The sequence below is a fragment of the Rhagoletis pomonella genome, unplaced genomic scaffold (assembly GCF_013731165.1).
Source record: "Rhagoletis pomonella isolate Grant_MI unplaced genomic scaffold, Rhpom_1.0 Rhpom_scaffold_00007, whole genome shotgun sequence".
In the NCBI taxonomy this organism is placed as follows: Eukaryota; Metazoa; Arthropoda; class Insecta; order Diptera; family Tephritidae; genus Rhagoletis; species Rhagoletis pomonella.
In genome coordinates this window covers 35,839,724-35,854,929 of record NW_023458561.1, presented here as the reverse complement: position 1 = coordinate 35,854,929, position 15,206 = coordinate 35,839,724, and the positions used below count along the sequence as shown (strand labels likewise).

General features: G+C 36.5%; 1 protein-coding gene across 1 annotated transcript in view; it reads left to right on the top strand.

Annotated features, from left to right (window-relative positions):
* The window catches only part of LOC118742699 (zwei Ig domain protein zig-8), a gene marked incomplete in the record, with an annotated part of 103,551 nt that overhangs the window by 86,763 nt on the left and 1,582 nt on the right, over positions 1–15,206 (top strand). The window contains 3 exon segments of the mRNA XM_036474965.1: positions 3,272–3,406; positions 10,436–10,649; positions 11,304–11,412. Of these exon segments, the coding sequence (XP_036330858.1) occupies positions 3,272–3,406; positions 10,436–10,649; positions 11,304–11,412 (458 nt within the window).

Here is a 15,206-nt window from a genome sequence, read left to right as displayed (position 1 = left end):
TTTTTTTTTTGAGGTTTGGAACTATTATGCATTTGTCCTTTTTTATTCATTTTTTTTTTTTATTGATATGAAGTAGGAAACACTTATGCCTTACGCATTAGTGAAAAGCAGTTTAAATCAGTTGATGTCACAATCATTTGCTTCACTTTTTGAATGCAGTCACTTAATGACTTAATTTTTCAGTGCAGTCACAAAAATATTTCTAACAATTTGAATACAGACGACATGTAATCATTAATAGCAGCCTATTTATTTCAAAAGCTTCAGAAATATTTACAAACAAAGAGGAACCTATAGAGCATTATTTATGTGCAACAGCAACAACTGTTCGAAACTGTCATCTAATAGAAGTCCTCCACGTGGAGTATGAAGCAAACAACACGAGCTTTTCCACGGCGGCTGAGGTAGGCAGGGGTGCGTTGTATTTAATGTATGCCCTTTTCAGAGTAGGATAACGGTGCAGCATGGTTATCTTCGAAGGCTTATCAGCCGTGTAGGCTATAAATTCTTCTTACTTCTTCTAAGCAAGACTATTGCTGGAATCTTTTTTTCAAAATCTTCTTCCAAAAGACTCAGACAGCAGGTCTGTATGTAGATACATCATTGTATGGGTTTCTCGAATTTTTCAGTATTTTGTAGAAGGAAACCGTACACCATGCCGTTAGCTCTTTGTAAAGACTGTATAGCATCTGCGTTTGGTTGCAGCAATTGCAAATATTCCTCCATATATCTAATATCGCTCGTCAATTCTAGTTTTTCACACAAAGTGCTCAGTTTTTCTTTATATGAAGTCAAAGCCTTAATGGAACCATATAACGAATTTCAGCGCAGAGTTGTGAAAAATGCATTAATTTTTTAATGCATAGCATTTTAATGTTAATGTAAAAACCTAATGCATTTATTTCTGAAATCTAAAGCTTGAAAAAATTTCAATGCATTAATTCCGAAGAAATAGTGCTAATGCATTTTTTTTTTATAAACAATAAAATTTTGTATGAATGATATTGCAATAATTTATTGCATTGAAAGTATAACAAGCATTAAAAACCCATTACATAATTTTATTTTGAAGTATAAATTGTTTGTTGACATTGAGGGTAGAACTTTGAGGTAAAAAAATATAGTGGCGGAAGTTAAGGGTGGTTTTCACTATGTCAAATTCAACGGCATTTGTCGTCAAATAGGTAAAACCTCAGTTTCAAGTTATATTGTTTAATCGGTATGCAACAACAAACGACATAAAAATCAACAAAAGCACACTGAGTTACATGCACATTGCTTTTAGTTTCATAAAACATCTAAAAGTTTTTACAGGATTTTTTCTACAAATAAACAAAATAGAATGAAGCTGAAAAAATATTAGTAATTATTAAAAGTCCTTCCAAGAAAAATTACATGATTTTTTTGATGAATGCAAACAAGCTAAATTATTAAAAAATTTAATGTGTTAAAATTTTTCTTTAGCACTAGTTTGGATAATTTAATGAAACCCAGTTTCATTAGCAATATATTTTTCAAAATTAATGCAGTAATACTTCGTTGCAATTTTTATTTCCCGCTTGTCTTGGAAAATTATTTAATTTTTTGTAACAATAACGATTCCAATTAAAATAACTTACATTCTGATGTTTTCCGTATGTGGGATATATATATTCAAAATTCTTAGTATATGTGTAGCAGCCAGTAAACTTAGAGTAAGGGGCACACATCTAATATGGTGGACTTCGCTTCCAGTTCCATTTCTTCCACAGCATCAGTGTCATCTCTGCCATTACCGTCGAGGAATATTAAAGGTATATTTATACCAAATCCCCTAAATGCATTGACAAAATTTGCCCCTATATCGGTAACAGTTGCATCATCGGCGTTACTTACGCATTACGAAGTAATTTATTATCCGGTGCATATAACGAATTTCATGCATAATTCAAGTCGCTTATTACAGCAAATGTAATTAAAAAATGTTTTTTTTTACAAGAAAGGTAGAAACGTAGAAATTAAAATAAAATATATATGTATTACTAGCTTATTACTTACTGATATAATACCAGTAAAATTCAGGTTTCTGACTGATTTCAAATGACTTCAAAAAGAGACCGCATTCAAATCATTGCAAAGAAATGACTAAAAGACTTTACAAATTAATAATTAGTCACAAAAATTTTGTTTAAATAGTGACTTATTTTTTTTAGTCCTAATCATAGAATACAAAAATTGATTGCAATCATTTGCTAAAAAATCAAGTAATTATTTGCAAATGACTTCATTATTTTACAACTCTGATGAATAGCACTAGCCTAGTGAAAAATTACAATAAACCTCGTGGTACACCTAATGGCGCCCCTACTGGCCTCCCTGATTATACCATTAATAGTATATCGCCTTTTAATTCAAGAGGAGAACAGCAGGATATCTTCCAGCACATTGGCAAGAAAATTTGAAGCGATTGCACTAGCCTTAATTTAACTTGGTTTTAACCCTTAATTAGGCACATAAAGAAAATCACACAAGAAAAAATATACTACTACCCGGAGAATCTGCCACATATAACCCGCAACAAGGTACCCAAATAACAATCTCCCACTACCCGGTTACTCGGTAAAAGATAAACATACCTGGGTACCTGGATAAAGATACGACTATATATACTACCCTTTAAAGGAGTAGTTCATGGAGTATGTCCAGAATTACGTGATGGACCAGACAGAATAACTGCCGAAATTTTCGCCCCTTACAATGAAATTTAAAGTTATTAAAAAATTTACTTTTTATCCAGATATAATGTTTTGGTTTTACTTTTCTAATTTAATTTTCTTCAATGCCAGCTCCATTTATATGTGAACAATATTATTCCTCTCTTAATAACCGAAAGTAAGCGACCACTACAATATGTCTCCAAGGTAAATCTCAGTAAAAGAGATTTATCTTTTTAAATTAAATATAAATCTCTTCGAAGTAGATTTATTTTTAATTATTAAATATAAATCTCAGAGGACAACGAAAATATTGCACGCATTTATATATCTCTCCGAGGGAAACCTTTATGTGCTTGCGCATTGTGATAAGTATCCGAGAAGAACCAATATGGTTTTTCGGTTAAGAGTTATTTTGGAGCCCTGCCAACAACACCATAAGTGCTTAAGGCCTGAAATATAAAAGGCAACCATCGTATATATACACATATACTATGCATTGCATAGCTACATTCATTTTTAAATAACACAATTTTTATAATGAAACTATGTTTTTTCCTTCGCCTACCTCCACACAGGTATCCACGCCGACAGGCATCATTTCACATTTTGTGAATCTGCAAGTAGTCGTACCCGAGGCATTTATACTGGGCTCCGGTGAGCTGCATGTCGACATGGGATCTACAATAAATCTCGTCTGCATAATTGAAAAGGTAAGCAACAAGAAATAAAAATACACACACACATAAACATACCCTGTCGGAATAAAGAAGACAGTCTCAAAAATTATTCAATTGAAAAAGTAGTCGGAAATAAATTTCTTTGAAATAAATGCAGCATTACAGCTAATGCTTTTAAAGTTCTCTACGACGTGATTTACATCACATGCAGACTCAGACAATTCACTTGCTCCTAGATCATCGCCATATTTATAAAGTCAGTTGCTTACAAGAAAATTTAAACATTTCAACTATTTACTGATGGCTAATAAAAAGCACTTATTAAATTGCTTTCGCAGTAGTTGATTTTCCGCAGGGTACATACACGTTTGCAAAAAGGGGGAAATAATATATGCCAAGGCCAGCGAACACGAAACACACCAATGCCAAATGTGCGCTTTTAGTTGCCAATACACCAAAGACTATTTACTTTACATACATAAACTGCACTTCAACACAACTTTTGCTAAGATTTATGTTGGCCACACAATTTACGTTTACTTGCCACAGAAATTCAAATTTGTTGGGTTAATGAAAATTTATAGTATGACGCCGCCAAGAGCGAGCTGAGCAACTGAATGAAGTGCAAGTATGTAAGTGCAGCATAGCGCAACAGCAGCTGTAACAATTTCGAGTGCCATTAAATTTAATATAAGCGAAATGTGTAGTAAAATACTTACGCTGGGACACAGCGATATATGTATGTACATACATATATGTATATAGGTATCTACGAAAACATACACATGTATGTAGGCGAACTTGCCGCAGCGCTCACTCACTTAGCGTAGGGCGCGCAATATCCTTTATAGCTTCTAGCCACTCGACGGTGATTACAATTACTTATATAGCCACATACAATAAAATCATACATACATATGTGCATATAAGTCCCATTTACATCCACACATACATAGGTATTTGGGTGTGTGTTGGTCTAGATTTGCTTTAGTGAATTGCCGTTAAAGTTAAATTGTTAGCAATTGATGTTGTTGGCCAAGAAAATCATACCTAAATATATACAAATGTCCATATTTGGAGTATATATCTGTACATATACTTATGTACATGTCCGTTTTTAGGTACATATATGCATGTGTACATATGCCACAACGTGAAAACTGTTGCAATAAAAATACTAAACTTCAAACATACAGCAATGCTTTCAATGCCTTTTACGCCACGTTTGCTGTTGATTTTATTGCCGCTAAGTATGGTTGTGCGCGTGAGGTGGGTGGTAGTGGCTATGGCCGCAGCGGTTATTCCAAGTAAATAATCCGAGCGAAAACCGTTTTCGTTTACTTACGCTGCTGCCGCTGCCGCTGCCACCACCGTCGCAACTACTAAAGTTATTGAAATTACGAGTGTGCAATATATTGTTGCAAGCTCTCTGGCATTTTGTTGCAGCGCATGCTGCATTAAGTATTTTGCCTGCACTTACTTTGCATACCGTTTCAATTTTTGGCTCTTAGCTGCTTGGAGTATTCGCCAGAAGTACTCATACAAAGAGTTTTGAAGTCCTTCTGCCAAAGCATGCCAAATTTTGTGGCTCAGTTTAAAATTAATTCGTGTCGAGATTTCATAGGAAAACTTGTTATCAAGAATATAATTTTTTTGATAAGCACGATGTTTGAGAGAGAAGATATTGAAGTAGTTAAATTAATATTTTAAATCTGAAATGTGCCGTTTACGTGGATTGGTAGAGTGTAATTCCGAAGTTTTTGTTCGGTAAAACCCAAGTTGATTTAATTGGAACAAGAATAGGACGTGAACGCATATAATATCTAATTTAAAGTCAAAACACGGAACAAGTCATAAAAAAACGGCAGTAAAAAAGAAGAAAAAGTTGCAACTAATTATTAATAATTAAACCATAAGTTTAAATTGTCGGAAAACTTTCCTTCACCCCTCTTCAAATATGGTGTGGACACAAACCGGTTACAGCGATGTGCCATCTTCAGTGTAATTTTTCGTTCGTTAGAACACTGAAGATGGCACAACAGCAAATCCGGTTTGTCTTCAAACCAACTTTCTCAAGGGATGAGAGAATATATATATAACAGTTATCAAAGACTTTTGTTTATAAAAGTCATAAATAAAAATCAGTTACTGACCTTTATTTTTTAAATCAAACTTACAAAAGTCATTTGTATAAGTCGTAGTAAACTTTTGCCTCGCAACACCTTCTTAACTGCGAAAAATTTTCATGACTTTTATACGAATGATTTAAGAAATAAAAGTCGGTGACTGATTCATATTGATGACTTTTAAAAGTAAACCTCACGGACTGATTTTTATTGATGACTTTTATAAATAAAAATAAACTGTTATCTAAGACACATAATATAAAAAAATTAAAAATATTTGTTATTTTGGATTTGTAATATAAAAACCAAAAATAATTGTTATTTTTGTAGTTTTTTATAAAAATTGCAAATACAAATTTATTTTAAAATTTGAGTCTCGGTGAAAAAAGAAATCGATTGGTATGTATCACTTAGATGTAGAATATTTCCTTCATATTTAGTGAATTTTTCCATGACAGATTTCATCAATAACTATTATGTTCGGTCGCTGTTCTCCGCTGCTATATCAAAACAAACGATGGCAGAAGATGCTTCATCTTGTCCTCGTTTACTACCAGATCTATTCGCTTTACTGCCTTATCTAACCTGGATTTTGTTACCGATGATATCGACATCATCGGCATACACCAGCAATTGTACGCTTTTGTAGTAAATTCTTCCTGAGTGGTTCAGTTCTGCGGCTCTTGTTATCGTCTCCAATATAAAGTTAAAATAACACATGAAAGGGAGTGGCCTTATCTGAAGCATCGTTTGGTAGCAAACGGCTCGGAGGGGACCTTCCCAATTTTTATGGAGCTGGTGGTATTGCTCAATTTCATTTTACATAACCTTATCTTTTTCGCGGGGATACCAAATTCAGACACCGCGATGTATAGGCAACTCCTTTTAGTGCTATCGAAAGCGGCTTTGAAGTCGACAATTGTGAGTTCCGAACCTTTTCCCACGGCTCTTTTCTAAGATTTGGCTTATTGTAAATACATTGTGTATGGTGGATTTGTTAGGACCAGAGTCACACTGATAAGGCCGAATGATTTCGTTAACGGCGAGCTTCAGTCTTTCACACAATGCGCTCGATAAGACTTTGTATCCTAAGCTTAGAGGGCGGATCCCGCGGTTGTTGGCGCGAATGGTGGGGTCGGCTTTCTTGTATATCGGGCAGAGAACACTTTAAAACCCAATCGTCGGGCATGCGCTCATCTGACCATTAAGGGTTCGGACATTCCAGGTGCTTGCCCTTAAAACCTAAGTGAGGACGCAAGAGTAGCCATGGCGTATAGCCGGCCATACCCGATACCCAACCAACGATGATATCACATTTCACTCAAAATATTTTTTTTTTATTCAATGGAATACTCTTTCAAATTTTACTTAATCTATCTTAAAACCTCAACCATCAAAAATCGATATGAACCGAAGTTCAACAAACCGAAAAATGGGTAGCTTATTTTTTCAAAGAATTCATAAAATCCGCTATGTATAAGTGAGATAAATCCTTATGATCTTTTATTACATACGACCCTTTCAATAGCAGTCTACGAATGAAATCCCCACCATTCACCGTTTCATCAATGTGGCGCTTAAAAGCAAAAACTTGTGTGTGCATACCTCGCATGTACGAGCGAATAGCTGACCAAATATCCGTCTACAAAAAAAAACGGAGATAAAACGGCATGGCTGCTCATGCGAAGCCAAACAACAAAAAATGTGTTTCTACCGAAAAAATAGCTTTAAAAAATCGGGCAGAAGCGCTAAAGGAATGACCATGCACCGCATAAATGAAAAAGCGTAATGCATCGGTGCTGCTGAACACGTACTAGTACGCATGTATGCGCACACAAAAACAGCACACCATAGTATATGTATGTTTGAATGTTTTTGCCTTTTGTGGGTGTGCCCTGTGAGCATACGACATTGTGCCTGGTTTTTACTGTGTGGTAATTGAATTTGTGCAACCTGCCGCACCCATGCAACCGCATACTCGCAAACATGCACCTCGACACACCCGCATACATACATAAAAAGCATGTTAAACACAGGCGCATATTCGCATATATATATATATATGTATATGTATGCTCATACAAAGTTTGCGAACAAACAGTGTGCAGCTTTTGAGTAGAGCATCTGAATTGCTGAGCCATGCAACACACACGGAAATATGTATATAAATGGAATGCATGATATGTATGTATGCTCATGACTTCGTTGCAATGCAGCGCACGCAAACGCACAACAGCAATACGAATACAAAGTGAATATCCTAAGTCATGCGGTGAGGTGTGACGTGGAAGTAAAGCAGGGCAAGCGGCGGGATTGCGTATTCAAAGTAAGCCAGAAAAGCAGACGGCACAAACACTCAAACGCGCTTAGCTCTCAACGAGTGCAGATCGAAAAAATTTAACAGCAGTTTTTTTTTTTTTGTTTCATACTCTCTTTAAAAAAAACTGACCACTGTCCAGCGCGCTGCAAAATACTTCCTTACGTTTTATGAAAAAGTTTAACTTTTTTTTATTGAGTTTGCTGCATCGACATTATCTGTGGGCGGTTGTGTATTTTCGTTTGATTTGTAGAGTGGGCACTTGCATGACAAATAAAATTTTTCAATTTTGGAATTTTCTACAAGTCTCTGGTAACTTTTGCACTCAAGTGTTTTTCTCAAACGCTCGTAGACGTACACGCACACATGCACGTGTATGTATGAAATATTTGCTTGTGTGGCTATGAAGTTTTCGTATGCATTTGATGACCTAAGCGCATATATTGTTTTTGTCCAGTTGTTTAATTTCCTTTTTGACTCATATACATATAAAAAAAAATATCGAATGCTATCGTTAAAATAATAAATCACTTTAATAGAAAACTCAGCCTTGTTTTAGTAGGCACGTGTGAATTATGCACTGCCACTGTATCTCTAATATGTAGCTACCAATCAGCAAAATGTTTGTATGTCATACCAACAGCCTTATGCATATTTTCTTGTGGCCTTTTTTAAATGATTATATTAAAGTGTAGCATAAAACCATAGCAAGTATTATATTTGGCTTTTTTAGGGTTATGACGAAGTAAACATAAACTTCTAGAAATGGTTCCTCCCTTCGATATTTCCTTATTGTCACAAAACATAGCAAAAGTTTTTAATATGACATTCGCTTGAAGTCAATAAATTAAAAACAAGTACCAGCACTAGTTTAAAATATCAATAATATCTGACGACACGTTTACATTCGAATGTAAGCCACCGTATTGCAGAGCACGAAATTAGTTGGGTGAACATTTCCCAACTTTATAGATGTGAAAGGGATTCTGAGAATTTTTTTGAAAAATTTTAATTTTTATAGTTTTTATAATCAAATGTATCTATTTTTAAGTAACCTTTTTTTCAAAACTCATTTTCTCTTAAAGTATGTGACGAAAGTTGATGAAATTGTTTTTGTTAGCGTAGTGACATTAGAGCTTTAAAAAAAATATTATTTACAATTTAGAAAAAAATATATTTTTTTTAATTCAAACACTATAAATATTCAAGTTGCATTAAAAATATGTTCTCGATGAGTTTTTTCCATTTCGTTTATATTTGCGAAAACTGCATTTAGTGAAAAAAATATTTGTAAAAGAAAAAATTGTTAGATCTTTTCTGTTTTTGACTTACAACAACATTTGTCACAGCGCGCACGCATCGTGACCCATGCACGGTCACCGCCTATGCGCGCAACGTGTTCACTAGAAAGCGCGTACAGGAGCAATTAACAATTGGCTCATATTTTCGACTTTTAACCTAACCTCATATAATAGTGATGGCATTTAAGGTATTTTTAAGGAATATATTAAAAAAGGCAAAAAAAGGCAACTTCAGATGTGTATATATGGAATCAGGGAAAGCTAAAACGTGGTCATTCTAAAAGGCAGCCGCCTCGTCGCCTATAGGGCCCGAGCCCTTAATAGCGATTGGACCTAATACAATAAAGGAATAGCTCAGGAAGGAAAGGAACACAGTAAGGAATCTACACTCGCATAACATGGAAGGCCTACGCCATGCTATAAGCCTACTGTGAGGTTACAACCTTACAAGGTATAGGGCAATAATAAACCTCCCCAAAGAGAGTGTAAGGATATTGTCAGGTTTTCTGAGGGGTCACTTCAGACTGAAAAGTCACCTGCATAAGCTAGGTATCTGGTCGACCGACCAATGTCGTTTCTGCAATGTTACTGAGGAGACTCCTCTGCATCTGTTTCGCGGTTGCGAGGTAGTTGAGAATAGACGGGAGGGGCACCTAGGCCAACTCTGGCCAAGTGAAGAATTCATACGGTCGCTAACACCTGGAGATCTCCTCCAAAATCAGGGTAAATGGTTGAGGGGCAGGCACAAAAACGTCTTGGAACTTATAACCCCAAAAGGTCTAGAGAACTAATAACCCTTCGAAAGATTAACCTGAGATTTATACGAGGGATGCTAACGGATCACTGCAGAGTGCGGGCCCATATGCATACCCTGTGGGTTTGTGCAAACGACTTGTGTCGGTATTGCTATTTGGTACCAGAAACCGCACTGCGTATCCTCTTAGAATGCGATGCCTTTACAAGAAGAAGATTAACACACCTGGAAACGATGTAGCCAGAGGTTAAGTATATTCACTCCCTACCGCGCTCAAAACTGCTTGGATTCTTCAGAGCACTATGGCTGGACGATGTGTTATGATGAGCTCTAAGGTCGCAGTACACATCCTCTAAATCTAAACGAGTGGCCCACTATGATATATATAAAAGCAGGATTTTTGTTTGACACTTTAGGAAACAGGAGCTGCAATAAAATACGCATAACTGTTTAATAAGTTTTGCTTAAAATCTTTTATACACAGTAAAAAAAAATACATTCAAGTCCGCTTACATGAATACCCCGAAAACACATTAACTATACATTTTCTGTTCTACATTTCAGAGTCCAACTCCACCACAATACGTATATTGGCAGAAAAACGATCGCCTTATAAACTATTACGATTCGAGGCGTGACATTTCAATTGAAACTACACCTGGACCGCGAACACAAAGTCGTCTCATCATACGGGAGCCGCAAATTTCTGATTCGGGCAATTATACGTGTTCGGCCAGTAATACAGAGCCAGCGAGCATTTACGTTTTCGTGTCGAAAGGTGAGTGGAAATATATGCAAAAAGATTTAGTTGTACTTTATTTTAATGCTCAAGCGAAATTTGCAAATGTGCCAACTAAAGTGGAGATTGTATTTAAAATTGCACATTGTACAGTAATAATAAAGTCAACAGAGTTTTTATGCAGTATTTCAAATTGTTTTTGTTTTTTTTTTTTTGCGCACAAAATATTTGTCAGCTTACAATTTTACATTTTGTGGAATCTATTCATTAAAAGTCAATTACTTTTGAAAAGAATAACTAAACGTGCTAATGTGGACAACAGCTGCTCTCAATCAAGTGACCCCAGCCTGCTTCCACATGCAAACTACCCACTTGCCATCAAATTTTGCATCGAATTTTTTCTCATTTACTCGGTTTGGTTCTTTTTACCTTTTTTTGTCAGATTTGCCATAGTTGCAATTTTTGCATTTAGATGAAATTTTATGCAAATATACTCCGCAAGCAATATGCTTGCAATTTTGATTGTTGCCAAATAGTTAGGAAATAAAAAACGGGAAATAATTCACTTTTCACAGATTTGCATCTGGATTTTCATTTGCAATTTGCATTTATATTTACTAGACGTACTATTTTTTGATATTTTTGCTAATGTAACTTTGTAACTTTGTTTTTTAAATTGTTTTTTTCTTGCAGGCGATAATATGGCGGCTATATCACGAAAAACTTCCTCGGCCGATCGGATTGCAGCGATATTTAAATATCTCTTGGCCCCGTGTGTGCTGGTGAATACGCTGGGTATAAGGTGAGTGGAAAACTAAAAAGCCTTTTCTGAAAGAAATACACATTTGCTTATAGGATTAGAATTTAATTTTATATTTACATACCTATAAGTCAAGCTCATTATGAACGCTGCAGGTTATAGAAAAAGCTATAGTTTTTTTTTAGAAATTGGGAGCCTTCAGCAACATTTCTACGGGGGTATTTTTAGAAGGGCCTAATTCCTTTGGCGTAAGCCCTGGCTTAGCCCATTTAATTATTCATCTTTTAAATTGCGCGATGTTAAAAGAATAGCAAATGAATCTACCATCTACTTTAACCCTACAACTAGCGTTCTAGTCTGACAGACCATTTTTGAAAAAATTCACCAAAAATGGGTTCCACAACATTTTTCGCCAAACTGTCTCATGACAGCAGTTTTTTTATTATTTGTGCGCTTTTCCAGGTTGTGGTCTGTCAGACCAAGATAAATTAACCTAGTACTATTCATAATATGGACCTTATTTTGCTCATTTAGCCTACATTTCCTTCGGTAGCATTCCAAGGTAATTGTCTGTATATGCACCGTCTGCCTCAAATCGGCCGGTTGTCCTATGAAATTTAAGTCTGCTGTTTGTTATTCACATTAAAGAAAGATACGTTACACATCTAAACTATACATCATCCGTGTAGTCGGCGGGTACTAGCAAGACGCGGTGGACGTCTCTACAGACAAGCTAAAATACGGTACTCGGGACCACTACCGGATGGCTTCTGAAGTCGCCACAACCCCAGCTACGTAACGAGGCTCAGAAAGCACAAAACTATGCTTTGCGGGCAGTTCTTAGTAGGGTTCCACAGACGTGGGTACCCGAACAGACACCTGCTTGCCGCAGAAGCCTCTCCTAGGCACGTCAAAAGGTATATATATGAGCTAGCGGACGAATCACAGAGGTTCGTAGAACAACCTCTGGATCCGACACCGTACCGATAGGTTACTAACGGCATTAAGGAGTCGGTCTCTACTTAAACCAACATCCGATCTTTGCATGATGATTGGGAATACAGCCATCTGACGTTGGCGAGACAGTGCTTCATCTGTCTCGCGAGACTCGAACCAACATAGGAACACTTCGCTTTGTCTACTGCAGCAGGATAAACTCCTACCTGAGTAGGATAAAAGCAGCAGTACCCAATGTATTCCCGACATGCAGAGAGTCAACTCACGGCTCGAGATATCTCATCGCATGCCGCCTAAGCCCAACTCAACTAACGCCCTTCTCCCTAAGGACCAATCCAGTTGGAGTGGCACACTTCCTGGATCTACAGTTAGATGAGCCTGACGAAAAATATTGAAGGTTCAGCCGATTTAGGCAAAGCGAAGTCGCCACTAAAACAACAAAAACACATGCATTGCTAAGGAAATACCAACGGGTTCCAAAAACTAAGGATTTATATGAATATAATGCTCTTTGTATTGACATACAAATTTAATAAATTTACCAGTAATTCATTTATGCAACAAATCTTCATTGTTGTTTCTATATTTAATAAACACTGTAACACTTTTGGTGTATCCAATAACTTTGCTTGGGTAGTCCCACTTATACAATACTTTGTGGTCTGTCAGACCACCACATATGGTTAAGCGTATTTCAAGTAACTAGTCGGAGGGTTAAGGAATACCAAAATATATAAAAAAAATTTGCAAGTATTTGACTCAAGAAAAGCAGCGTTGGTCATAACGATTTGGGCGCAAATGTGGACACTTAGTTATCAGTACGATTTGTATCAATTCTCGAAATTTTATTGGGATTATATATATGTAAATTGCGAGTCAAGTTACTCGGGGAAAATCTAGTGAAGCATGTTGAGATGATTCCACTACTTAATTTAAAAAGCAGCTATGCTAGTAATGAACAGAAAGTCGCAAACTGTGAATTGCGAGCGGACACTGATCTGACAGAACTCCTACCAAAAAACGAAGCTTGAACTTTGCAAACAAAATGGACTTTTTCAACCCCCCGGGTTCACATTTACCAAGAAAAACTCTGCGACTGAATTTACATGGCGGCTGCAGTATACGTCGCAAGTCCCCCTTGCCCCGTTCAGCTCTTTTTTTTTTTTGATGGCGTTGATGTCAGCCTTATTCGTCCCGAAAACATCAATAAGCCGCGTTGTCGTCCGCAAAACCAATTACCTCGGTCGCCTTGGGCATTTTAAGGCGAAAAACTCCGTCGCATATAATGTTCCAAAGCAAATGAACCAGCACAGAGCGTGCGGAAACGCCGTTTGAGATTTTTCGAGTTTTCACACTTGGCGAGGTTTCGTACTCGCCAGCGGTCATCGAAGTAGCGTCGTATGGGCATTCTAAGGTAGAAATGAGGCCTGGCGCACCAGAGCACAGTGGTTCAAAATTAAAATTTCTGTTCACTGTAAGAATCAACGCGACCTCTTAGCCACTTTCAAATTGCACTTTGTTTTACTTACTTAAATTTAGTGATCTATAAAACTGCATACCCCACCTTTTTCTAGAGACTCAACAATTTTTATACCCGAGCGCACTTGTGCACAAGGGTATTATAACTTTGTTCACATAACGGTTGTTTGTAACAGGCAAAACGAATCGAGATAGATATAGACAAATGTATACATAAATGATCAGAATGAAAAGAGAAATCGATTAAGCGGTGACTGTCTGTCCGTCCGTCCGTCCGTCCGTCCGTCCGTCCGTCCGTCCGTCCGTCCGTCCGTCCGTCCGTCTGTGCACACGATAACTCGAGTAAGAATTGAGATATCTTAACGAAACTTGGTACGTGGACTTCTTTTGGGCATGGGACGGATGGTATTGAAAATGGGCGAAATCGGACAATAACCACGCCTACCTCCCATATAACGGTAATTTTCAGAAATACGAAAAGTGCGATATTTTAGTAACTACTGAAGATTATTCACTCAAAATTGATATTTATAATAAATTTTAGACGAAAAATAAGAATATTAACATTTTTTTGAAAATGGGCGTAGCCACGCCCACTTATGGTTACATGTGTATATCTTGGTAACCGCTGCATCAATTTATTGCAAACTTTGCACAGTTGTTAACCTTGGTATAACATACGAATAGGCCGAAATTTTTTAAAATCGGACAATAACCACGCCCACATCCCATATAACGGTAATTTAGAGAAATACAAAATCTTCGATAAATCAGTAATTATTGAAGCTAATTTATTCAAAATTGATGCTTGCAACAATTCTTTACCAAGAAACACGCTTAGGATAAAATTTAAAAAATGGGCGTGGCACCGCCCACCCTTTGATAACATATATGTATCTCGGTAACCGTTCTACCAATCTGTACCAAACTCGGTGTGGTTATTGTGCTTGCCACATAGAAGCAAAACGTTGAAAATTATTGAAATCGAACAAAAATTACGGCTGCTTTTCATATCACAGTAAATTTCAGAAATGCTTGAAACTTCAATCTTTCGAAATGTAAGGACGCTAATTTACTCAAAATGGATACACCCCGGTTTACCATCTAGCGGTAGGTTTCGGAAAGGTGAAGAAACATATATTTAATACTTGCGCCGGGTATTTAATGTTCGGCTCCGCCCGAACTTAGACTTTCTTACTTGTTTTTTTTTAATTTTGATCAAAATTTTGTATAAAACATTTCAAATTTTTTTTTGTGATTTTTTTTTTTAATTTTGGGAGCGCCCTACGATTATTTTCAACTCGTTTTTATTATGTTACATTTGTTAACTGGAACAGGAGAAACGATTTTCTTCAAAACTGCTACTTTTTCTGCACTTTGCACTAAAAAATTTAATACAA